Here is a 25,976-nt window from a genome sequence, read left to right as displayed (position 1 = left end):
TTCAAATGTAGAACTTTTATTTTTTAAAAAGGAAAAATTTGGACAGGATGTAAAGTACGATCAAGAATAAGGCAGAACATATCTACACCAATCTGCATAGTCACTTGGGACACCTTGGTCAAGGACAGGGAAAAAAAATCTGCATATTAAACGGAAATCTTGTCATTTGGATAATTTCCCACTACCTCAAGATATAGCTTACTACTCTTCATACCCCTTTACAATCATTCACAAGTATTGCCAAATATCATTGATTAAATGAGTATCTTATATATTTAAACAAATATAGTTCCAAGAATGGAAAACCCAAATAGACAAACATCATAACTCAGACTTGCATATCAAGTGTGCTGTGCCATCGCCACTATACCATGATCTCCAATGCAAAACCAACTGCTTTTACAGGACATATCGTTAAGGTAGTCTGAAGAGTGTGTAAAGGTTTGAGTTAGACAAACCAGTATATTGATCAGAATACAGTTATATGAACAATGTGGTATATTTTCCCTAGTCCTGCAAATAACATTGGATGACAAATTTTAAAAGTATGTTTGATACATAAATCTGAAACAAAAATTCTGACAAGGCATTTATTCAAAGTGATCTGTTTCTATACTTTTGCTCCGCTGCCTTGCTCCCTGCCACTAGTCTTCCCCTTACTCCAAATGTGTACTAACATGACTGGAAAAATATATAAATAATGAAAAAGCAATGTTTATTAGAGAGCCAAGGCATGCAATATGTTCCAATGGGCATAAATTCTGCAAGTAAAGGAACAGGGGTATTTATTTACCCCCCTCCCCCCACAGTTTATATTACATTAGTCATCTTTGTCCTTAGCACCATGTTTCAGTATGCGAGTAAACTCAATATAATTGAAGTTGCCCTTGTTATCAATTGGTGCTTCACGGAAAAGTTCATCCACATCCTCATCAGTAAACCGATCACCCATTGTTGTCAACAGATCTCGCAGGTAGTCTTCCTGGATATAGCCTGCAAAAGGGAACACAGTCGGAACAGATGCTTCCACTGAAACTAAAATTACCCTCGTCAGAACCGAAACTGTACTAGAATCACATATGAATGATTAGAAACAGAATAACTTCTTGCATACTGCTGTGTCACAGTATAAACTTAAACTAACGCCAAATGCAACACAAGGCAATGTGCAAGGGACCAGATGGTTTGCCACAAAAAGCAGCAGGGTTAATAACCCACTAAGAAACAGCTTGTGCCTAATGGCAACCTGATAAAGCAGTATTGCCAGAAGTTTCAGGCAGATTATGGCTGGAAGATTGCATGCATACCTGTTCTGCTTCCCATATCTAAAGGAAAGTGAACAAAATAAAGGCAAAAGCAAAGAAATGGCCATTCAATCATGGGATTTCAACTGAAAATTCTCTGAACCATTTACATTAAAATACAAAAGACATTTATCCAGAATTTACTTTAACCTTGGTATTCCTACTCCCTTTCAATTTTTTATCTTACCCCATCCAATGGATGGCAAATCCTTTTGCTGGCACAGTTCGTAAAATTATTCTGTATATGAGCCCAATGAGAATCAGCAGATTCATAACAGTCTAAACCACTTACCCAGGCCAAAATTGGGGCAGAATTCCATCCACCATGGTGAGATATTCTTGACCACACCTGTTTTTTCAGTTCTAGGCATTTACATGCTACAGATAGAGCACTCTACATTTCAGCAAGAGTTGCTTTAGACTGGAGGTTTCCACACAAGACAGCAATTGTGCTGCTTGAATAAAAGTCTTCCAAGTCAGTACCAACTCAGTAGTTACAAGGGATTTTAAATGTGCCTGCATTTATTTTTGAATGAAGGGCCTGACAGATAGCCCATGTAACACAAACTGGGCCGATGCATGAAACATATCACAATTATAACCACCCACAATATACAAACAGGCAGAGCTGCCACAATGGCCCTGGGAACAGAATGGATTAAAAAAAAAAAATTTAAAGTACCCAATTCTCCTCTTTTCTACAATTAAGGGGCAATTTAGCGTGGCAAATCCACCTGCCCTTCACATCTTTGGGTTGTGGGGGGTGAGACCCACGCAGACACAGGGAGAATGTGCAAACTCCACAGGGTCTCCGCCCAGGGCTTGGATTGAAACTGTGGCCGTGGCACTGTGAGGCAGCAGTGCTAACCATTGAGCCACCATGCCGCCCCAGAATGGAGTATAGAGGTATATGCGGAATACATTCCTAGCTCAGTTCACCCAGATCCATTGGAAAGCTAAGAGAAGTGGGACCAGAAATCCTAGATCCCAATATCTAGATTGCTTCGAACTGAGTCACTGATGCCAATAAAATTAAAAACCTATGAATCTTCGGCCTAGTATCAGCATGCTAAGATCGACTATAGCGCTCCTGCAGTTTGACCACTTTTCTTACCTGTTCCTTCTTCATCGAAGCATGCAAAGGCATTTCTAATGACATCTTCAGGGTCTGTCCCATTCAGCTTTTCACCAAACATGGTCAAAAACATAGTGAAGTTGATAGGCCCTGGGGCTTCATTCATCATTGCCTCTAGGTATTCATCAGTTGGGCTCTTTCCTGCAGAAAATTCAGAAGTTCAAAATAGTTCATCACTTTACCTTAGAAACACAATGGTTCACAATGCAAAGAGCACTGGAGAACAAGGATCAAAACTATTCCTGTCCCCAGGCATTGCTGTACAGTAAATGCAGACATTTTTCTTTATTTTTTGATAGGATTTGGGCATCAATATTTATTGCCCATTCCTAATTGCCCTTGAACAGGGTAGCTTGTTAGGCCATTTCAGAGGGCAGTTAGAGTCACTCTTATTGTTATGGGTCTGGCGTCATGTAGGTCAGACCAGGCAAGGATGGCAGATTTTCGCCCAAAAATGATTAGTGAACAGATGGGTTTTTAGCAACAGTTCATGATAGCCACAGTCAATATTAGTGACGAATGTGATATAAAATAGTTACTTTAGAGATATTAGTTACTATAATGTAGATAGGCCAGTCTCATTCTGGTGAGTTCACAGACAAAGGATTTCAGACCGCATGGCAAAGCAGGAAGAGGTGTCCACCAAAGGAGGAGAAAAGGATGCTGGGTAATAGGGGCCAGAGGAAGGGATTGGAAGTGAGCCAATCAGAATATATCAACAGGTCAGGAGGGATATAGGATGACCTATGGGCATCGTGTATGTGAAACTTGATGCCATTTGAATGTATCAGTACAGACTCCTTTGTTCCACAGCCTCACTTGATTCCAGAAGTCTACGAAGCAGGATGTGCTTCGTGCTCCTGAGAATTGAGGAAAGCTTGCAAGCTAAATAAAATAACTAATGCTGTACCTGCAAATCCATCTAGACTTTTATTGAGGCCAGACTGACAGGTAAAGAAACTTGGGATTTCACATTAGAGACCAGTATTACATTACATTTTTTTATTATTCGAATTTTAATTCAACCAACTGCTATGGTGGGATTTGAACCCATGTCCCGAAAGCATTAACCTGGATTATGCCCAGTGACAGAACCACTACACCACTGTCCCCTGTAAAATCATTCAAGTATCCATTAGCTCCTCCCCTGAAATCAGTTAGTAGATCAGGGATCTTTCTAATTTGCATGGCTGTTATTCCCTGGGTCAATTAAGTCCAAATGTTTTTTTAAAAATAAACATTTTATTGAGGTATTTTTGGTATAGTAACAACAAAATAAACAATATACATGAAACCATAAACAGTGCAAAAGCCATTTACCTTTCGTACAGGTCCCACCCTTATTACCCCCCTACTCTAACCTAAACTACTCCCCCACCCCCATCGCCAGGCTACCAGGGAAGCAAAGGCCAGAACACCTGCCTCATTCTCCTCCAGGATTCCCAGATCTTCCGACACCCCGGAAATCGCCACCTCTGGACTCAGCGCCACCCTTGTTTTTAAAACCTTGGACATGACATCCGCAACCCCTGCCAAAATCCCCTAAGCTTTGGACATGTTCAAAACTTGTGGACATGGTTCGCTGGTCATCCTGCGCATTTTGTGCACCTGTCCTCCACCCCAAAGAATCTGCTCATCCGGGCCACTGTTAGGTGAGCCCGGTGAACAACCTTAAATTGTATCAGGCTGAGCCTGGCAACACTCAACTCAACACGTCTGCCCATAGACCATCCTCTATCTCACCTCCCAGCTCTGGAAATTACCCTGTCCTGAATCCCCCTCAGCGGTAGGAGCGGGAAGGTTGACACCTGTTTACGAAGGAAGTCTCGCATCTGCAGATACCCAAATTTGTTTCCCCTCGCCAGCCCAAACTTTTCCTCCAATGCCCTCATACTCGGAAAGCTCCCCTCTATGAACACATCCCTCATCCTCTCAATCCCCACTCTCCGCCATAGCCAGAATCCCCCATCCATACTCCCTGGGGCAAACGGGTGATTATCACAAATTGGGGATCAGACCGATGCTCCCATATGCCGCTTTCACTGGCCCCAAACTCTCAGGGCCGCCACCATCACGGGGCTGGTGGAGTACTGTGGCGGCGGGAGTGGCAGAGGCGGTTAACGCACCCAGACTGGTGCCCTTACAAGAAGCCGCCTCCATACGCACTCATGCCGACCCCCCCCCCCCCCCACTTCATGATCATGGCTATATTAGCCACCCAGTGTCCCAAGATGTCTTTATAGAATGTTTGAACGTTGCTGCCTAGAACATGAGGAAAAAGGCACATTACACCAGGGTGACAAAATGACCGCAATAACACCATGTAGAATGCAAAACCAAACAGTTACAACCTGTGCAATATTTAAGGGAGCAGGGAAGGTGGAAGCATTCCTAAGTATCTTCATTTTTATCTTTGATATGCATGGTATAAGCAAACACAAACTAATTACCAAGTGAAGCCAACATGTCATGCAAATCCTCCTTATCAATGAAGCCATCACGGTTCTGATCGATCATGTTGAAGGCCTCCTTGAATTCTTGAATCTGCGACTGATCAAACATGGCAAATACATTGGAGGTTGCACGCTGAGGGCGCTTCTTGGTGGTCTTTCCCTTGGCTCTTTTGCTCGACATGGTGGCTATGTATTGAATCTAAGAGAAAAACACATCCGAAGATAATCAACCGGAATCTATTAACGGTTCTTGCTGAACTGCTGAGTGTTTCCAGCAGTTGTTTGATTGCAGATGTAGATTGTGGACTTTTCCCAAAGCTTCAGAAGTGAAGAGAGTGCATTTTCCTTAAAGTTCAACATTCTCTTTAACTCTTGGATTCACAAAAAAATAATTGTTAAAAGGAGCAATGCTAAAAATCCCTAGTTTTAGATCAGACCACTATTCAGTGAAGGCACAAGGGAATGTCACAAATTGCAAGAAAGCATTTACACTTCATGTGCCCCCCCCAGCTTCATTTATAGAATCATTAAACCTCCCTTCTTAGCTGGGGACAGCATGTAGCACAAGATAAAGTTTTTCTTTCTTTAAACACAAGCTCAAATTTATCAGATTAAAGTTTTAGGATTGGAGTTAGTTTTGTTCCACAAATACCCCATTTGCTTACTCCCAACTTTTATTAGCACAGATGGCCCAAGATTACAAGTGCAAAACGTACCACAGACCGGAGCTATTTTGGAAAGTAGGAAAGATTGACATATTGGCTCTGTTGCATATTATGATATTATTCAGACTTGAATAAATGAGTTTCAGGATTTATAAAGCACTTCACAACCAATGCATAGCGACTGCATATCAAGCAGTCACAGATAAACAGTCAACTTTCTTTGTACTGAGCCATAGAAATGTGGTTGCTGCACATGTTCATATTCTGGAAGCATTCTTGAACGTAACCACTATTTCAAAGAATTTACTGTGCAAGAGGCCATTGGGCCCATTGAGTCTGCACTAGTCCTTGGAAAGAGCACCCTACTCAAGCCCACGCCTCCACCCTATCCCAGTAACCCCACCTAACCTTTTGGATACCAAGGGGCAATTTAACATGGCCAATGCACCAAATCTGCATGTCTTTGGACACTGGGAGGAAATCCACACTACCCATACAGTCACCTGAGGCTGGAATTGAACCCGGGTCCCTGGAGCTGTGAGACAGCTAGGCCGCCTAGTTAGTTGAGCAACTTCTGTATATCTGCCATGCAAGCAGTTTTACCTGTTCAAATTTAAATAGGGAAATTACTGTCACCAAAACTGGCTTTGTAGCATCTGTAAAAGTGAAGTGGCTACAGAAACCACCCCACAATAAGTTGGTAGAGGAGTGACAACCAATAATGTAGCACTAAATTCTTCCTGCACAACTTGTTGTTAGAGGAAGCCCTACAACCTACTCAACTCAGGGGCCCCCTAGTGATAGGAAAAATTAAATGCAGACAGATTTCAAACAAATAATTTCACAGGATCAGATCCTTACACTACACAGGATCAGATCCTTACACTACACAGGATCAGATCCTTACACTACACAGGATCAGATCCTTACACTACACAGGATCAGATCCTTACACTACACAGGATCAGATCCTTACACTACACAGGATCAGATCCTTACACTACACAGGATCAGATCCTTACACTACACAGGATCAGATCCTTACACTACACAGGATCAGATCCTTGCACTACACAGGATCAGATCCTTGCACTACACAGGATCAGATCCTTGCACTACACAGGATCAGATCCTTACACTACACAGGATCAGATCCTTACACTACACAGGATCAGATCCTTACACTACACAGGATCAGATCCTTACACTACACAGGATCAGATCCTTACACTACACAGGATCAGATCCTTACACTACACAGGATCAGATCCTTACACTACACAGGATCAGATCCTTACACTACACAGGATCAGATCCTTACACTACACAGGATCCTTACAGAATAATGAATGCCTGGAATCAATTGCATGATTTTTCAATACCCAGATTTAACACTTGGGTGATTCATTGATTATGAAATGCTTTGCAACACCCAATTAGAGTATCCAATTTTTTTTCAAATTAAGGGACTAGTTAGCATGGCCAATTCACCTACCCTGCACATCTTTGGGTTGTGGGAGCAAGACCCACGCAGACATGGGAAGGATGTGCAAATTCCATACGGACAGCGACCCGGGGCCAGGTTCGAGCCCGGGACCTCAGTGCCGTGAGGTAGCAGGATGTATATAACTTGCAGAGGCAGGCTGCATTTGAAATATTTTCAAATTCTATCATAGAGGGAGACAAGCATAAACCATTTTCTGCAAGAGATTTTCCTCCTTTACTACAAGTTCAGTAAGACTTCCCAAGCACTACCAGCTGTAACAATATTTATAGTGGAGGAGCTTTCCATGCAACAGTTTACCCATCTTCAGGTAGGACAAAGTACAACACGTTAAAGCTGTAACAATTAAATTTAGCTAAAGCCATCTTATTTAAAGAAGTGTCTGCTGTAGAATATGTAGCCTTATCGATTGCAATGCAAAATCTTAACTGGCCCCAACATCAGCAAGCATAATTTAAAAAAAAAAGTAAAGCAGTAAAGATTTTTGGCTCGAATACTATAAATTTCCGTGTCAAAAGGGAAGCGGTGAAGTAACCACACAGCCAAGTTTCTGTTAAAGATGGATTCCAGTTTATAAATTACATACATCAAGAGTTTACTGTTTTAAATAAGTCAGTCTTCTTCAGCGATCACTAACTAGTCATGGGTCATGGATTGTGTTCCTGGTCATGGATTGTGGGTCCTTGCATGGCTGATGAGCCAGATCTTAAGAGTCGCATCTTTGACCAAACACTTGGTAGGCATTTCTGAGAGTTGGGGTTCAGTCCTTGGGACTCTAGATCACTGGTATGCCTTTCTCAGACTCCTTTTCTGGACCTCCACGAAGAATTATATCCCTTTAATCTGGAGGTGACTCCAAGTAGGTCTTTTCTGAACAAGGATCTCCTCGGTATGGACGTCTAGTTGCATTTTTTGAGGCTGTCTTTCTAAAAAAAATTTTTTTATTTTTTTATTTTTTTAAAGAATACCCAATTCATTTAAAAAAATTTTTTTTTACAATTAAGGGGCAATTTAGCGTGGTCAATTTACCTACCGTGCACATCTTTTTGGGTTGTGGGGGAAAAACCCATGCAAACATGGGGAGAATGTGCAAACTCCACACGGATGCTGACCCAGAGCCGGGATCGAACCTGGGACCTCGGCGCTGTGCTAACCACTGTACCACCGTGCTGCCCCATCAGGAGCCTGTCTTGAGCTGGACAGAGATTTGCTTTGGCAATCATCGCATTCTAAGCACATGGCTGGCAAAGCAGAGTTGGTTTCAGATGATTATGGTCTCAATGCTGGTGAGCTTGGCTCCTTCAAGGACGTTGATGTCAGTATGCCCGTCCTCCCAGCTGAATCAGTCTCAGACAACATTGATGGTACCTTTCCAGGGCCATGAGATGGTGTCTGTACTAGTCCAGGTTTCAGAGAGAAGAGTTGGGAAGATGACTACTTTGTACACGAGGATCTTGGTGTTAGCACGGATGTTGCAGTCAAAGACTCTTGTCCTTGGGCATCTGAAGGAGGATTGAATAGGATGTTGGATCTCCACATCAATGTCAGCCTTAGGTGAGAGGTGGCTCCCTAGGTAGGGGAAATGTTCCACGTTTGGAAGGGTTTTTTTGTCGATTCTGGCGGGAGTGACTGGGTTTTGCCCTGGGGCAGGTTGGTCATAGTATTATATGAGAAAAAGACCACCAGAAAGAAACTAGGATAACAAAACTGGATATCTAACAAAACTGAACGTTTACACACAAACACCATTTATCGGGTATCAGCAGGTCCTTTGTCAAAGTTAATTGAATTTCTAGGACATTCAGCACATCCCCACCGCACCTGCACCAACCCTCCGAAAAAGCACCCTAACTATGCCCCATCCCCCACCATACCCCCATCTAACCGTTCGACACCAAATTGGCATGGCCAATCCACCAAACCGGCACATTGTTAGACACGTGTGAGACGACGGAAACATAGAGGAAACCCACACAGCCATGGAGAGAACGTACAAACTCCAGTCACCAGAGATCAGATTTCAACCCGGTCTGGCACTGAGACAGCAGTGCCATCGTACTAACCCACTGTGCCACCGTGCTGTCCACTGTTAATGATTTCCAAGACCTCATGTTTCTCATTCATATATTCAATTTTCCCTAAAAAATAATTGTGCAACAGGCCTCTCAATTAAACAGGCAGTGCTCCTAACAGACAAAAAAAAGTTTGTAAAAACAGAACAAACATGTAGAATTTACCATGGCATTTTGCAGCCAATTATTCGAAAGTGTAGTAATCTTGGTTTCTTTCGTAGATAATTCAGTGCAAGGTCTCACAAACAGCAATTAGAATAAATTAAGTAATGGCTGTGGTTGGATTAATGTTAGGTCAGACATTAGGAAACCTCTTTCAATGAAGAGCACCAAGGGATCTTTACATTTTTACTCAAGATAAAGTGCCTTGGTTGGCCCACTCAAAAGTTACAGCATTCCCATGAAATCCCAGCTTGGACTATGGGGTCAAGTCCTAAAATACAGTTTATGCCTTTTTTTTTTTGAACATAAAATTTAGATAATTCAATTATTTTTTCACAAGGGGCAATTTAGTGTGGACAATCCACCCACCCTGCACATCTTTTGGATTGGGGGGGGGGGGGGGTGAAACCCACTCAGACACGGGGAGACGGGGCAAACTCCACACAGACCGTGACCCAGGGCCAGGATTGAACCTGGGACCTCGGCGCAGAGACAGCAGTGCTAACCACTGCACCGCCATGCTGCCCTCAGCTTAAGCCTTCTGATTAAGATGCGTGCTGGCATTGAACCAAAGTCAACACCATGGTACCAATTCCCACGAGTAGAATACCAAAGTTCAACGGTAACCTCAAAATAAAGATTTGCTGATTTCTTTTCACACTGACCCCACTTTTAATTTTAAAAAACTCACGCATAAAATAACCCATAAGCTAAAGCTCAGTATTCATAGCTCACGAGATGTTCTTTGAAAAGATGGCATGTAGATTTGAATGCAAGTTTTACGGAGATCTATCTTCTACTTGCCCCAAAGTCTGTAGAAAGTGGAAAACCTATTTCCGAGCCTTAGGAAGGAGGTCAACTGCAAGAGATCAGCTAACAAGCATCAGTCTATGGTCAATGTTAATAGCAAAATATCTATCACCAAATGGGCTGCAGAGATTTTCAAATTGCTATTAATTTTCTGCAGCAATCTACTACTTTAGTAATCAGGCACGGTTGCTTCACAGCTCCAGGGTCCCAGGTTCGATTCCCAGCTTGGGTGATTGTGTGGAGTCTGCACGTTCTCCCAGTGTCTGCATGAGTTTCGGTGCTCCGGTTTCCTCCCACAAGTCCCGAGATACATGCGGTTAGGTAATTTGGATTTTTTGAATTATCCCTCCGTGTACCCGAACAGGCGCCGGAATGTGGCAACTAGGGTTTTTTCACAGTAACTTCATTGCAGTGTTAATGTAAACCTACTTGTGACAATAAAGATTATATTCTAAAACTGACTTTGAAACAGATTTAATGTGGACCCAAATGATAGAAACGGAGTGTTTGGGAAATAAAATTCTACTGAAAATCCTCTTTTTCAGGATATGAACTTGCTTTTTGGCTTGCATTTCATACCCATATGTCCCAAAGCATGTTACAGCCAATGAAGCCATATGAAGTGGAACAATTTACAAATAACAAAGCTTCACAAAAAACAATGCTGCATTCACAGGTCAGCGCAACATCAAGAGCCGAAGGGCCTGTACTGCGCTGTAATGTTCTATGTAGTAAAACAAAACGTGAACAACACGGACTAGCTCACTTTTATTATCCATCTCCAATTGCCCTCGAGAAGATGGTATGCTGCATGCTACAACCACTGCAGTCCATGTGGTGTAGGAACACCCAGTACTGTTAGGGAGTTCAGATGATGTGGGGCTAGGAGGGGAACCTGTAGGTGGTTGTATTTCCAGGTGTGTGCTGTCCTCGTGTCCTTCTAGGTGGAAGAAGTCATGGGTTTAGAAGTTGCTGACAATAGAATCGTGTGAGCTGCTGCAGTGCACCTTGTAGATAGTATGTACACTGCTGCCACTGTGATTATGTTTTAGCAATGTTAGTTGGAGGATAATTGTTGGCCAGGACAATAGAGAACTCTACTGCTCTTCAAAAGTGCCATGGCTTGCTTTATGTTGAGCAGAGGGCTGCAGACAGGCACTTACCAACAGAGAACAATTTCCTCACTCCACTGAACTGTCAGTTTGACTAAACACATGACATGCTGGCTCTTGCAAGGGTATTACCAATGAGCAAAGTTTAAGTTACACCTGGAAGCTACCTAAAGCTATCAAAAACACCACAAACAAACCTGTTTACAGTTGCTGAGTATGCCTATTTTGGTTAAAATAGCCAGATCTAAATTATAGACATGTGGCTTTTAAAATTGGTTTGTACAGAAGGAATAGTTTCACAAGATTGTACAGGGATTAACAAAACTGCAGGGAAACTGGAGGCATTGAATTTTTCAAATTCCTTTTCATCAATTTCTATTGTATCCCACCCATGGCATTAGGCAGAGGACAAAAAAAGGTCAAGCTGCCTATGGACAAATGATCGCGTTAGATGCCATTTCCCCCTCCCCACCCAGACAAGAGAGTCAGTTTCATTGGGATTCCAAATTGTATCTATTGAACTTATATCGGTTAACACCATTTATTGCTTAGAGGAATAGGAAGACAGTGCTGCCAAAGTAGGCAGTTTTACAAGACAGGAAAATACAGGATGACTAATACATTAGAAGTACTTAAAAAATGCAAGCATGTCACTGCATACAGCATTTTGATGTATTGTCAAAAGCTTTTAACAGACAAGTACTTGCAAGTAAACCAATTTCCCCAAGCCTCAAGGGCACAGGAAAAAAAAACATAAAGTTTAAGTTTCTTTACCATTTAACAGTTCAATTTAGGGAGTGGCATCTTTTGACTGGAAGGTTAAACCAATAACCTTAAGAGCAGAAATTTCCCCTGTTGCCCATATATTATCCCTCAAGTAATACCAAATTAATTGACCATTTCTCAATCGTGCAGAGCAAGATACCATAGACAACAAATCAATCCCAGTAGTAGTAAGTGTGGAAGGTACTGAAAGTATATTGCTCTTTCAGCTCTGCCTTGAACAGTGAAAAGCTTTCTGGTCAATGATTAGGCAAATCTATTTAAAACATTTTTCTTCATTAACAAAAATTCCTTTCCATCAATCAAAAGCAGACCACAATCTGTTTCTAGTTCTGTCGATGCCAGATGTGGTCAATTTGCCCAATTTCTTAAATGCATTTGAACCATCTTCCAACTGTGATTCAACTAGCATTACAGCCCTTGCACGTATACTGGAGACCTTAAAACAGCACACTTCCTAATTTTCTAACTCAGTAGTGTGGAGGGGGAAAAGGTGAATCCTGCCAACCGAAGCGGAAATTGGCAGCCTGGGGAACTGGGAAAGAGCAGACTTGCAACACTCTGGAAAGGCAGAGGCTAACATGGATTCTGGGAGACTGTAGTCAATACTAGAGACATTTACCATCCACATTGTAAAATATTTTAATTCAACTGACTAATACATACGCACAAGCCTGGTTAAGTGTCAGAGCTAGTCAAGTGAAAGGCCACCACAAGAATCTCAAAAGCAGTCTTCATCCATTGTTTGTTCACATTTCCATGAGTTCACAGATTACCAACATGGTATCAATCTTGACCACAGATTTCTGGAGCACTACACTGAATAACCAGTTAGAGATCCGGCTATTTTACATAGACAAGAAAGGACTAATTCCTAACCTTACAGTACAGGAGCCATTAGGAAATACTAACTAACATGATAGAGCTTTATGTTAAGCCCAAAAGTGATATAGTTCATTCTGAAACTCTGGTCCCAAATCTAAACAAATGGAATTCTGAAGGTATGAAGGTGAAGTTGGCTATGGTGGATTGGGAAAATACATTAAAAAGATTTGATGGCAGACAGGTAATGGCTAGAATCGCAGCAGACAGGTAATGGCTAGAATTTAAAGATTTGCCTCGTCTACAACAATATCATTCCTCCAAGACAAAAAAAAACAGGAAAGGTGGCGAATCAACAGTGGCTAACAAAATTTAAGCACTGCATTAGGTCAAAGGAAGTGGCTTAGAAATTTAAGAAAAAAAAGTGGTAAACCCAAGGAATGGGACTAATTAAAAACCCAGTAAAGGAGAACCTGCAAGCTAGCAATTAACAAAGGTTCACTGCGAAAGCTTATTTAGGTATGTGAAAAGGAAAAGATTAGGGAGAATAAATGTGGGCCCATTACAGGCAGAGGCAAGAGAATTTATAACGCAGAATAAAGAAATGGCAGAGAAACTAAATGACCTTGTGGGTGTCTTAAGACACAGAAATCTCCCAGAAACATTAGGGAATCAAGGAACTTGTGAAAATGAGGAACTGGAAGAAAATAGTATTAATAAAGAGGTAGCACTCAAAAAAATGTTTAGAATGGGGGGGGGGGGGGGGGGGGGAGCTGCCTGGGGGGGTGGAGGAGCAAGAGATAACATGAAGAGTCAGGGAAACTGGCACATATGGGAGAGAGCCAGTGTACAAAGCTATGTAAATATACTATTTTGCCATGTATATATCTTGCTCCGTGCGATTTCTCGTTTCTTTTTTTTGTTACGCGGGGGGGGGGTTATTGTTTGTAAGGGAGAAAAATTGTGTTAAAAACTTTAATAAATATATATATTTTTAAAAAATGGTTAAATTGAAGGTTGATAAATACCAGTGACCAGATAAGGTATATACCAGAGTAGTGAAAGAGGAAGCAGTCTTTCAAAATTCTTTTGGAAAAGTTCCAGCAGACTGACAAGTTGCTCAATATAACCCCCAATGTTGAAGGGAGAAAGAGGGAAAACAATTACAGACCTGTTAGGAGTAGGGAAAATGTTAGAATCTATTATAAAGGATGTGATAACTGGACAATGGGTGGGGTTCATATGGATTAATGAAAGTTGACAAGCCTGAGGTTTTCAGGATGGTAAATGTAGCACAGATTTTAAAAAAGAACCAATAAAGGGGACATTTGAGATTTTCAGAAGGCTTCTGACAAGATCCCATACTAGGCTAGTAAACACAATTCTAGCACTTAGGACTGGGGGGCAATATATTGCTGTAGATTGAGAATTGGTTAATGAACAGAAAATAGGAGGAACAAAGGGGATGCCACAAGGATCAGTACTTGGACCACAGCTTGAATAACTGTTTCAATATGGGGACTAAATATAATATTTGATGACAAAACTAGGTGGGAATATGAGAGTTGAGGACATAAGGAGGCTTCAAGAGGATTTAGACTGGTAAGTGAATGGACAGGAACACAGGATGGAATATATGTGAATAAGTATGAAGTTTATACACTCGATAGAAAAAAAAAACAGAAAGGCAGAATTTCATACATGGTGAGTGTTGGTGTCCAAAGGGACCTGGGTAACCTTATTCTGAGTTACTAAAAGTTAGCAAGCAGTTGCAGCAAACAATTAGGAAGGCAAGTTGTATGTTAACCGTCACACAAGGGGAATGGAGTACAGGAGTAAAGATATCTTGCTGCAATCATAGAGAGCCTTGGTGAGCCTGCACCTGGATTACAATTTTGGACTCCATATCGAAGTTATACTTGCCAGAGGGAGTGCAGAGGCTCACCAGACTATTCCTGCGACAGCAGGATTGTTTTATGAAATTGAGCCTGTATTCGCCAGAGTTCTGAAGAATGAGGGGTGATCTCATTGAGAAAATTCTTACAGGAAGATGTAGATGGGATGGTTTCCCTGGATGGAGTGTCTAGAATCAGGTGACAGCCTCAATAAGTGGCAAGCCATTTAAGAATGAGACAAGGAGGAATATCTTCATTCAGTGGTGAATCTTTGGAATTTCTGTCCCAGTGGGCTGTGGAAGCTCAATTTTTTTTATTTTTTTTATAAATACATTTTTTAGAGTACCCAATATGAATTCATTTTTTCCAATTAAGGGGCAATTTAGTGTGACTAATCCACCTACCCTGCACATCTTTGGGTTGTGAAACCCATGCAAACACAGGGAGAATGTGCAAACTCCACATGGACAGTGACCCAGAGCCGGGATCAAACCTGGGACCTCGGCGCCGTGAGGCAACAATACTAACCACAGCGCCAGTGCTGCTCTTATGGAAGCTCATTGAGCATGTTCAAGGCAAATCAATAACTTCTTGGATTTTAATGACATCAAGGGATGTGGGGAAAAATATCAGTGATAGATGCCAGCCATGATCTGTTTGAATGTCAGAGCAGGCCTGACTGGCCAAATGGTCTGCTCCTATTACCCATGTTCTAACTTCTTGTGCCTTCAATATTAACTGCTGCACAGTCATCTGCTTTGGCCCTAGAATTCCTATCCTAAATTATTCCCTCTCATGCAATAAAACTTCTCCCCTGGTGGATCAATGTCAAATTGTTTGATAATACAGAAGTATCTTAGATGTTTAAACAAGTTAAAAGGAGTCCAAGTAATGTGAAAATTGGATTGTTGGCTGTAGGTCTGCAGGGTAATTGATCAACAGCACTGGAGGCAGTTTGACACCTATATTTCAGCACCTCAGCTACCTATAGATTTGACACCATTTGAAGTTGGAGCACATTTGATGTTGGAGCAAGAAAAAAACACAAGGAACATCTGGCATTTTAGAATATGGCTAATTTTGTAAAGCATTACATTCTCCAAGAGGAGACAAAACAAACCTCAGGACATTTAAATGAAACCCCAGCACATCCAGTTCTTGCTTAGTGTTGAAGCAGTGAAAATATGAACTGCCTTAATCAAGAATGACAACTGTACATATTCATGATTTGTAATGGAGTAATATTAAAGTAATGTAACTCACAAAAGGGGCAACAGGAGATTCTCTCCCTCTCCCCAGCACCTTCTTTGACTGTATTTTTCAATGTTGTGGACTTTCAGAGAATCCCCCCCCCCTCCGACTCTCAGGTTTGTGGGAAACTAAAGTTCCTGGTTGCACGCTTTTATAGAGCAAAAAGTCCTTGCAGATACCGGCCAAATTTTAAAATTTTTACAAGTAAAACCATTCAATATATCACAGAAGAACTGTCAAGAGCAGGAGGCAACCATTCGACATGCAGTGCCTGCGTCAGCTCTCCAAATAAGCAATTCGCCAAGAGGGATTCCCCACATTCTCAAAAGTCTAATTCCCCTTTGAATGACTCAACTGAACCTGTCTTTGCCACATTCTGGCAGGGCGTCCAGACTAACTACTCACTGCATGAAAAGGTTTACCCAAGTCATTTTTGCTTCTTTTGCCAATTATCTTAAATCTGTGCCATTTCTTCTTCATTCTTTCACAAGTATTAAGGGGAAATTAATGGGATTGAAGGTGGACAAATCTGCAGGGCCTAGTAATCTTCATCCCAGTGTATATAAGGAAGTGGCCCGAGAAATAGTAGATCCGTTGATGGGTCATTTTCCAAAATTCTTTGGACTCTGGAATGGTTTACAGGTTGGAGCGTAGCGAATGTAACCCCTCTATTCAAAAAGGGAGGTAGAGAAAAACACAGGGAACTATAGACCAGCGAGCTTAACATCGGTTGTAGGGAAGTTGCTGGAGTCCATTATCAAGGATTTCATAGCACAACATTTGGAAAGCAGTGGTGTAATTAGACAAAGTCAGCGTAGATTTATGCTTGATAAATCTACTAGAATTCTTTGAAGGTGTAACTAGCAGAGTTGGCCAGTGAGAACCAGCGGGTGTGGTTTATTTAGACTTTCAGAAGACTTTGGACAGGTCTGACCTAGCCTAAAGTTAAAGCATATGGGATTATGGATAGTGTATTGAGATGGATAGAAAGCTGGTTAGCAGACAGGAAGCAAAAAATTGGAATAAATGGGCCTTTTTCTGGTTGGCAGGCACTGACTAGTGGGGTACTGCAGGGATCGGTGATAGGACCCCAATTGTTCGCATCATATATTAATGATTTGGATGAGGGAACTAAATATATTCTCTGTAAATTTGCAGTTGACACAAAGTTGGGTGGGAGGGCGAGCTGTGAGGAGGATGCAGAGATGCTGGAGTGGGATTTGGACAGGCTCAGTGAGTGGGCACATGCAGTATAATGTGGATAAATGGGAGGTTACCTCTTTTAGCAAAAATAGGAAAGTAGATTATTAAAATGGGTGTAAATTGAGAGGCGGATACTCAGCGAGACTTTGATGTCCTTGTACAGTCGCTGAAAGCAAGCACGCAGGTACAGCAGGCAGTAAAGGTGGCAAATTGTATGGTGGCCTTCGTGGCGAGAGGATTGGAGTATAGGAATAGAGATGTTTTACTGCAATTGTGTAGGGCATTGATGAGGCCATACGTGGAGTAGTGTGCACAGTTTTGGTGTCCTTATCTCAGGAAGGATGTCTTGCTATGGAGGGAGTGCAACAAAGGTCTACCAGACAGATTCCTGGGATGGTGGGACTGATCTATGAGGAGAGACTAAATTGGTTAAAATTATATTCATTGGAGTTTAGAAGAGTGATAGATGTGGTGAATCTGTGGAATTCGCCACCACAGAAAGTAGTGGAGGTCAAAACTGTGCAATTTCAAGAAGGAATTTGATACAGCTCTTGGGGCTAAAGGGATCAAGCGATATTGGGGGTGGGTGGGGAAGAGGTGGGATAAGCCATGATCATACTGAATGGTAGAGCAGACACGAGAGCCTGAATGGCTTCTATTTTCTGTTTGCACCCCATCTACTCAGTCCAGTCACCTGATTTTGAGCACCTCTATCAAATCTCCTCTGTCTTCTCTTCTACGAGAAAAGCCCTAACCTCTCCAATCTATATCACCATGACTGACGTTCATCCGTGGAACCATTTTCAGGAATATGTTTTGCACGCTCAACAATTAGTTCACATCTTTCATAAAGTGTGGCACCAAGAACTGGTCACAATACTCCAGCAGAGGCTGAATTAGTGTCTTATACAAGTTCCACATAACCTCCTTGTAAACTATTCCTATAAATAAAGCCTAGGGTGTTGTATGCAGTGTTTTCCAAACTCTCCCCCCCCCTCCCCAGTGACAAACAGCCCCTCAAACACGGTCACAAACATCCCCCACCTTTCCTGAACCCCTCTGAAGAGCACTGTAACTTATACGTTATCTTCTTTAATCGCAGGAATCCGTACAGGTCACCAAACCAAGTCACTACTGGTGGCGATGCCGACCGCCACTCCAGCAAAAGTCACCGCGCAATCAGAGAGGCGAAGGCCAAGACATCGGCCTTCCTCCTCTCCATATCCGGCTTCTCGGAGACCCCAAATATCATTACCAAAGGGTCTGGATCCACCTCCTCCTCCACTACCCTGGCTAAGACTGCGAACACTCCCGCCCAGAATCTTCCCAATTTTTCGCAACACCAAAACATGTGCGCATGATTTGCTCGTTCCCGCCCACACCTCACTCCTCTGCTACCCCTTGAAAGAACTCACTCATTCTCGCCCGAGTCATACGCATCCTGTGCACCACCTTAAACTGTATCAGGCTCATCCTTGCACATGAGGTTCCGTTTACCCTACGCAGTGCCTCACTCCATGCTCCCCAATTGATCTCCCGATGTTGTGACGAGCTAGTCTGAAGCGAAGATCAAATCAACCTACTCCCAATCATTCTAGCGCACTCCATATGCCTATCCAATAACCGCTTGAAAGTTCCTAAAAAGTGTCCCACTCCACTACCATAGCTGGAGTGCGTTCCACGCCCCAACCACTGAGTGAAGAACCTACCTCTGACATCCCTCCTATATCTTCCACCATGAACCTTATAGTTATGCCCCCTTGTAACAGCTATAATGAGGTGACCAGAACTGCACACAATACTCCAAATGTGGCCTAACCAAGGTCTTGTACAGTTGCAGCATAACTTCACAGCTCTTAAACTCAGTCCCCCTGTTAATAAATGCTAACACTATAGGCTTTCTTCACAGCTCTATCTACTTGGGTGGCAACATTCAGAGACCTATGGACATGAACTCCGAGATCTCTCTGCTCCTCCACATTCTTCAGAACCCTGCCGTTAACCCTGTAATCCGCATTCAAATTTGTCCTGCCAAAATGAATCACCTCACACTTATCAGGGTTAAACTCCATCTGCCACTTTTCAGCCCAGCTCTGCAGCCTATCAATGTCTCTTTGCAGCCTACAACAGCCCTTCACATTATCCACTACTCCACCAATCTTGGTGTCATCAGCAAATTTACTAACCCAACCTTTAACTCCACCATCCAAGTCATTGATAAAAGTCACAAATAGCAGATTACCCAGCACTGATCCCTGTGGTACACCGCTGGTGACTGGGGAACAGGATGAAAATTTACCATCTACCACCACCCTCTATCTTCTATGTGATAGCCAGCTACTCATCCAATCGGCCAAATTTCCCTCTGTGCCATGCCTCCTTACTTTCTGCATGAGCCGACCATGGGGCACCTTACTAAAATCCATGTGTACGACATCAACTGCTCTATCTTCATCTATGTACTTAGTTACCACCTCAAAGAATACAATCAAACTTGTGATGCAAGACTTACCCCTCACAAATCCGTGCTGACTATCCTGGATTAAGCTGCATCTTTCGAAATGATCATAAATCCTATCCCTCAGGGCCCTTTCCAATAATCTACCTATGACCGAAGTGAGACTAACCGGCCTATAATTCCCAGGGTTATACCTATTCCCTTTCTTGAACAAGGGGACAACATGCACCTCTGTCCAGTCTTCTGGCACTCTTCCTGTAGACAATGAGGACAAAGATCAAAGGCTCTGCAATCTCATCCCTCGCCTCCCAAATAATCCATTCTTAACATGGTTTGGTGCTCATTTCAACCTTAAGACCAGTCTTTGGGCATATTTATATCTAAATGTTTTGTAGTTGCGATGGTTATTCTTTGGAGAGGTGACGAGAAGGGAGCAAATGGAAAGGTGGCAGGGACCTACTCGTTTTTGAACTTGTAGGCTATGCACTATTTTCTTTGACTATCATATTTGTGCTGACTGTATTTTAACATTGACATTCTTTATTTGGGATTTAAAATACTAATGGTAGAAAACGTGCGCTGTTTTTATAGTTAAATTCAGTCCTTGTGGTTTCTGTCTGTTTGGGTCTGAAGTTCCAGCTCACGAGCTTGATTGGCTCGGTTTGTGTAGTTTAGTTTTTAAAAAAATTTAGAGTACCCAATTCATCTTTTCCAATTAAGGGGCAATTTAACGTGGCCAATCCACCTAGCGTGCACATTTTTGGGTTGTGGGGGCGAAACCCACGCAAACACGGGGAGAATGTGCAAACTCCACATGGACAGTGACCCAGAGCCGGGATCGAACCTAGGACCTCAGCGCCGTGAGGCCGCAGTGCTAACCCACTGCGCCACCGTGCTTGTGTAGTTTAGTTAATTCATTTTGGCCCCTCCTTTGTGATGTTACATGCTATGTAATTTTAATAAACAAATTATGTGTTTTTGTTTCCTTGAAGTTTAAAATGCATTATGGTGAAATAATGAAAGGCACAAATTAAACACAGCTAGAAATGTGGCTTTAATTTCCACTCTTCTCTCCTCTCTCAAACAAAAACTGTCGGTCATCAATCCTTCAGTACCAGAGATTGTAGTGTTGAAAAGTCTGCCTCATGACCTGACTCCAGGAAGGGCAGGACTGGGTGTAACATATTCCTGATGCAAGGTATTCAGGAATGATGGGAAAGGGGGAAGACTAATGGTGTTGATTTAAGGAGTGCATTGTGTGCCGGAGGAATAAGGTATCTCAATTTGGCTAGAGCTAAGGAACATAAAGGTGCAATTACATTGCTCAGTGTAGCCTATAGGCCACCAACGAATGAGAAGGGTGTAATTGGAGAGGAACACATTTGCAAGCAAGTTATAACAGGGGACTTTATAGGAATACACACTGGGATTGTAGTGTAAAAGGAGAGGGCGGCAAGAGTTCCCAGAGTGTGTTCACAAATTTTTTAGCGCGTTTCCAGTCCAGCATTTGGGGATCAAGTGGATTACATATCAGTAGGAGAATATTTGGGGGACAGTGACCATGTATCATAATGTTTGGGTTTACTATAGAAGATGACCAAGAACAATCCAGAATAAGAATGATTAACTGGGGGAAAACCAACTTCAATGGGGTAAGAAAAGATTGGGCCAAATAAATTAGAATTGAAGATTGGCAGAAAAAAATGGTAGCTGGTAGGCTACCTTCAAAGAAGTACTTCAGGTATAGGTACTTCAGGTGTATTCCCTCAAAGGGGAAAGTTAATCCAGAGCAAGCTCCCTGGGTGATGAGAGATAAAAGTTCTGTGACAGTTGTCAGGTTAACAATAGAAGTGAGAACCAGGCTGAGCATAGATGGTTCAGAGGGGAAGTAAAAAAAGCAAACGAAGAAGCGGGTGGGAGTATGAAAAGCAACTGGCAGCTAACTGGGAGGGTGGTAGAGTGGGTTGCCTCTCATCGTTTAAAAGGTACCTGGATGAGCACTTGGCACACCTTAACATTCAACGCTATGGGCCAAGTGCTGGCAAATGGGATTAGGGTTGGCAGATCAGGTGCCTTTCATGCGGCGGTGCAGACTCGGTGGGTCGAAGTGCCTTTTCTATTTTTCTGTGATGCTGCCTGTCATGGTCCCGATCGAGGGAGAAGCACCCAACAGCTGCTACTGACTTTTACATTGAGAATGGCAGCCACTGCTGCCTTTTAAATGAAAATAAATGAGGCTGTGTGACATCTTCTGTCCAGGAGCAGCAGCAGTAAGATGATCACGTGCCCTGCATGTACACTTGACATCAAGTGTCCTCCAGGTATATGCTTTTGGCATCAAATCAGAGCAGTGTTGCTTCCATTTTCCATCTGGGGCAAGTGAACTGTGAAGATGAATGGTTTTCTTAAAAGACTGTAAGAAGTCTTACAACACCAGGTTAAAGTCCAACAGGTTTGTTTCGATATCATTAACTTTCGGAGCGCTGCTCCTTTCTCAGGTGAATGAAGAGGCAAGTATCACATACCTCTTCATTCATCTGAGGAAGGATTTTCACCCAGTGGTGGGTGAAAAATCTGGTTGAGGTTGTCACCCCAGTCAGTTACTAACTTTAAGAGTGGACTCTAAAAGACTGCGCTGCTTTGGCTGACTTGTAATAGCACAATAAAAACATGCCAAAAGCCCATTAGGTTGTCAGCATTCTGGTGAAGGGCCTGTACTGTACAGTTCTATGTTCTATTCTTAAACACTAACATTTTCAGAGAAACAGGGTGTGCTTTCATGAACACTAGAAGGAAAGAGCAGCAGATTCTTGAGATACCACCTACAAGTTCGGCTCCAAACCATCCTGACTTTAAACTAAACCGTTGCTTCATGGTCAGTTAAAATCCTGGAACTCTTTAACAACACCTGTGTGCCTACACCACATTGACTTCAGCAGTTTAAGGCAGCAGCTCAGCACCACCTTAAAGGGTAACAAATACTGACACTGCCAGCAATCTCCACATCCCATTAAATTCAACTATTCCAGTCATGTTTAATGAATCACGGGACACGGGAAGCCATTAGCTATGCTGACATCCAACAAAAGAACTGCCCCACTCTAGTGTTCTTTTCCCATGGTGCTGCATTTACATAGATGTCAAATTGCCTATGGAAAGGACCATTTAATGTTTCTACTGCCCCATCAGCAGTGCCTTTATTGTGCTGCCAAATATGCTCGATTAAAGCTGCCATCCTGGTTACTGCAGGTTCTCATAACAGAAACATTACTACGATACTCAAACAGCTGCACATTCACAAGTACCAGCATGTATCTGATGCTCATATTCTACTTCAACTTGAACAACCACTACGTATTCTTAGGACCGAGTACAGTTTACACATGTAATTTGTTGAACTATCTTGGTTGCTTCCCCCAACCAAGTCATCTCTACTGGGCAAAAATCTAGCTATTAAGAATGAGCAATACAATTTGGGGCCACTTGCAAATACTGACAAATTTAGTACACAAGTACCCAGTGTTATGTTAATTGGGATTGGTCATTTTTATTTAATGCACTTAAAAAAAAAGGGGGAAGTAAACAGGCAAATGCAATTTCACACTTAACTCAAATGAAATTCGCAGTTTGAGACAAGTTTTCCTTTTCATCTTCCCAAAAATAATAAAATGTTTGTGGACATATTATTCAACAAAGCTCCAGGCATCTTGTATCCATTGAATCCCTACAGTGCAGAAGGAGGCCATTTGGCCCATCGAGTCTGCATCGATCCTCCAAAACAGCACCCTATGTGGACCCACTCCCTTACCCCATCACCATAAACCCACCTTACCACCACATCTTTGGACTGTAGGAGGAAACCCACAATCACCCAAGGATGAAATGGAGCCCAGTCTGGGGAGTTGCGAGGCAGCAGTGCTTGCCACATGCTTTTTCCCTTCCTTATCTCGAGGGTCAATGATCGTTAATCCCATGCCTACTTACCCGATTCAACAAATAGTATTTGTCTGCCCTACTCAGCTATTTACTATATAGTTAGCTAATCCAATGAAACCGTTAAGGCAAGAGATCACAAATTTTCAGTATTCCAATTTGTGGAAACATGCGATAAAGTTACAAATATTTAACATGTCACTACAAACTGAAGGCTGCAAATACCGAGATTAAATGTTGGTACACACAGACCACCAATTCTTTTTCCACTGTCAGATTCAAAGACGGGCATATGTAGATCTGAAGTACTCAAAGTGGATAATTTCCAAACAAGATCAGAAAGTAAATCAATCATTTAGCTATTGCCCAACTGGAGACCAGCTAACTTAGAATCAGAACTCCTACAGTGCAGGAGGCAGCCATTCAGGCAATCTAGAGAACACCTCACTCTTCAAAACTCTAGAGAGTACAAGCTCAGTCTGCCCACTCCCCCTTCATAAGTCAGTCCCACCATCCCCAGAAAAAGTCTGGTGAACCTTCATTGCATTCTCTCTATGGCAATAATATCCTCTTGTCATGGGACCAAATCTGCAGTCCCCAAGGTGCTTTTCAAGCAAGACCTCAATACTCCTGTACTCAAATCTCTTGTGACAAAGACCAACATTTCATTAGCCATTCTAATAGCTTGTTGCACCTGCATAATAGCCTTCAGAAACTTTTGCACAGAACACAGTTCCCATTGCACATCTACACAATTTCTTACCATTTAGGAAACACTCTACACATCTGTTCCTTCTACCAAAGTAGATTACCTCATTATATTGTGCTTGCCCACTAGCCAAATAGTAAACCTCGTGGCAACCATAGCCTTTTGCTCCTTCCCCACCCCAACCTACAGCCTAAGTAACCAAGTTACGCTTTACAGTAATTGGGAGCTCATGAAAAAAAATTGCACTCAGTCAATTCAAGAAATAGGCAAAGAAATTTGCATTTGTGAAGAACCTCACTACAATGCATAATTAGTGAATTCTAGGCAAACTCAGCTGATATGACCATAGCCAAAAACCTAAAAACAGCAAATGGGAAAAGTGACCAGGTACTGGCTGAATATGGCAAATCGCTTGGTGTTTGAAGCACTTCATGGCATGCAATGTCATGAGTTATGAACACAGCCCAGTCCATCACACGAACCCGCCTTCCATCCACTGACTCAGTCTATTGTTCTGCATAGAGGCCAGACAGATCATTCCATAGGTGAAAAAAATAATAGGACATGCAAAAATATACAATGCAAATAGATAGGCACAGGCATCGGGTTGGGTGAGCATAGAGTGTAGTACTACTCAACAAATATGTGAGGAGATCAGTTCAGTCCATAAGAGGGTCATTCAGAAGTTTGGTAACAACGGGGAAGAAGCTATTTTTGAACCAGTTAGTGCATGTTCTCAGACTTTTGTATCTCTGCTCGATGAAAGAAGTTGAGAGAGAACAACTCTCCCAGGTGGGAGGGGTCTTTGATTATGCTGCCTGCGTTCCTAAGACAACAGGTGGTGTAGACAGATTTATATAGCACCTTCCACAACCACTGAATAGCCCACAGGACTTGGCAGAAACAGAACTGGAGCCACTGTTTTTATGTAGGAAATAATGGAAAACTGAGGACATCAAAGGCATGACAGCAACATTTGGCTGTGGGGACAATTTCATAGCAACTGCATCCCATGAATGGGACACCAAATTATCGATCTCCTTCAAAAAATTTCTTACGTATTTGGAAAAGTTCTTCAAACTGAGTTAAATTAACATCCCAAAATGTTGTCAGCACTTTTGCTCAAGTCTTTAAGAGAAATATCGTTCCCGTATCAAAACTATAAGACGACCCTTCCCGAATTCGACGCAATGGCGTCCCAGAGTTACAACTTCAAAACTTCACAGCCCCATAACATCCCCTTCCGCGAAAAGTGCATCTTGAGAGATGCGCAATCTGTTTGTGGGGCGCCACACGGCAGCTTTGACACCGGTGCCACTAGGTTGGCGGCGGCTGCAACGATCCCTCCCTCCCGGGCCCGCGCGCGCTGCCCGAGCTATTGCTGGGCCTCCATCCCCGAGGGGAACCAACTCCCCGAACCCCAGACAGGTAACCGCTCAACACTCCGACCGCCAGCTCTCGACAGCCCACCACGGAGTTAAGGGAGTGAGAGGCGCCCACCCATGGGATAAGAGGTGACCCCCTTCCTTACCTCGCAGGACGCCTATAAAACTCGGAGTCTCTCCAATTTCCTCACTGCCGCTGCCGCCGCCCAACTTCCCTGATAACCATCAAGCCCGGGGCAACCGCCGGAAATAAACCCATCACCAACCTCTCTCCAAAAGAGGGGGGCAGAACATTACAGAAACCAGATGATACTGAACCA

At 42.6% G+C, this 25,976-nt stretch overlaps 1 protein-coding gene across 1 annotated transcript; it reads right to left on the bottom strand.

The window, feature by feature from the left end:
* On the bottom strand, positions 1 to 25,976 carry LOC140385596 (myosin regulatory light chain 2, smooth muscle minor isoform). The gene is made up of 4 exons (XM_072467910.1): positions 25,803 to 25,976; positions 4,890 to 5,091; positions 2,419 to 2,580; positions 1 to 993 (listed from the first exon to the last, which is right to left on the bottom strand). The coding sequence occupies exons 2-4, from the start codon at positions 5,071 to 5,073 to the stop codon at positions 821 to 823; spliced, it is 519 nt and encodes a 172-aa protein (XP_072324011.1). The 5' UTR covers positions 5,074 to 5,091; positions 25,803 to 25,976; the 3' UTR covers positions 1 to 820.

The sequence above is a fragment of the Scyliorhinus torazame genome, chromosome 11 (assembly GCF_047496885.1).
Source record: "Scyliorhinus torazame isolate Kashiwa2021f chromosome 11, sScyTor2.1, whole genome shotgun sequence".
NCBI classification, from domain to species: domain Eukaryota; kingdom Metazoa; phylum Chordata; class Chondrichthyes; order Carcharhiniformes; family Scyliorhinidae; genus Scyliorhinus; species Scyliorhinus torazame.
The sequence above is the reverse complement of the archived record's forward strand: the minus strand, read 5'-3'. Positions and strand labels throughout refer to the sequence as shown.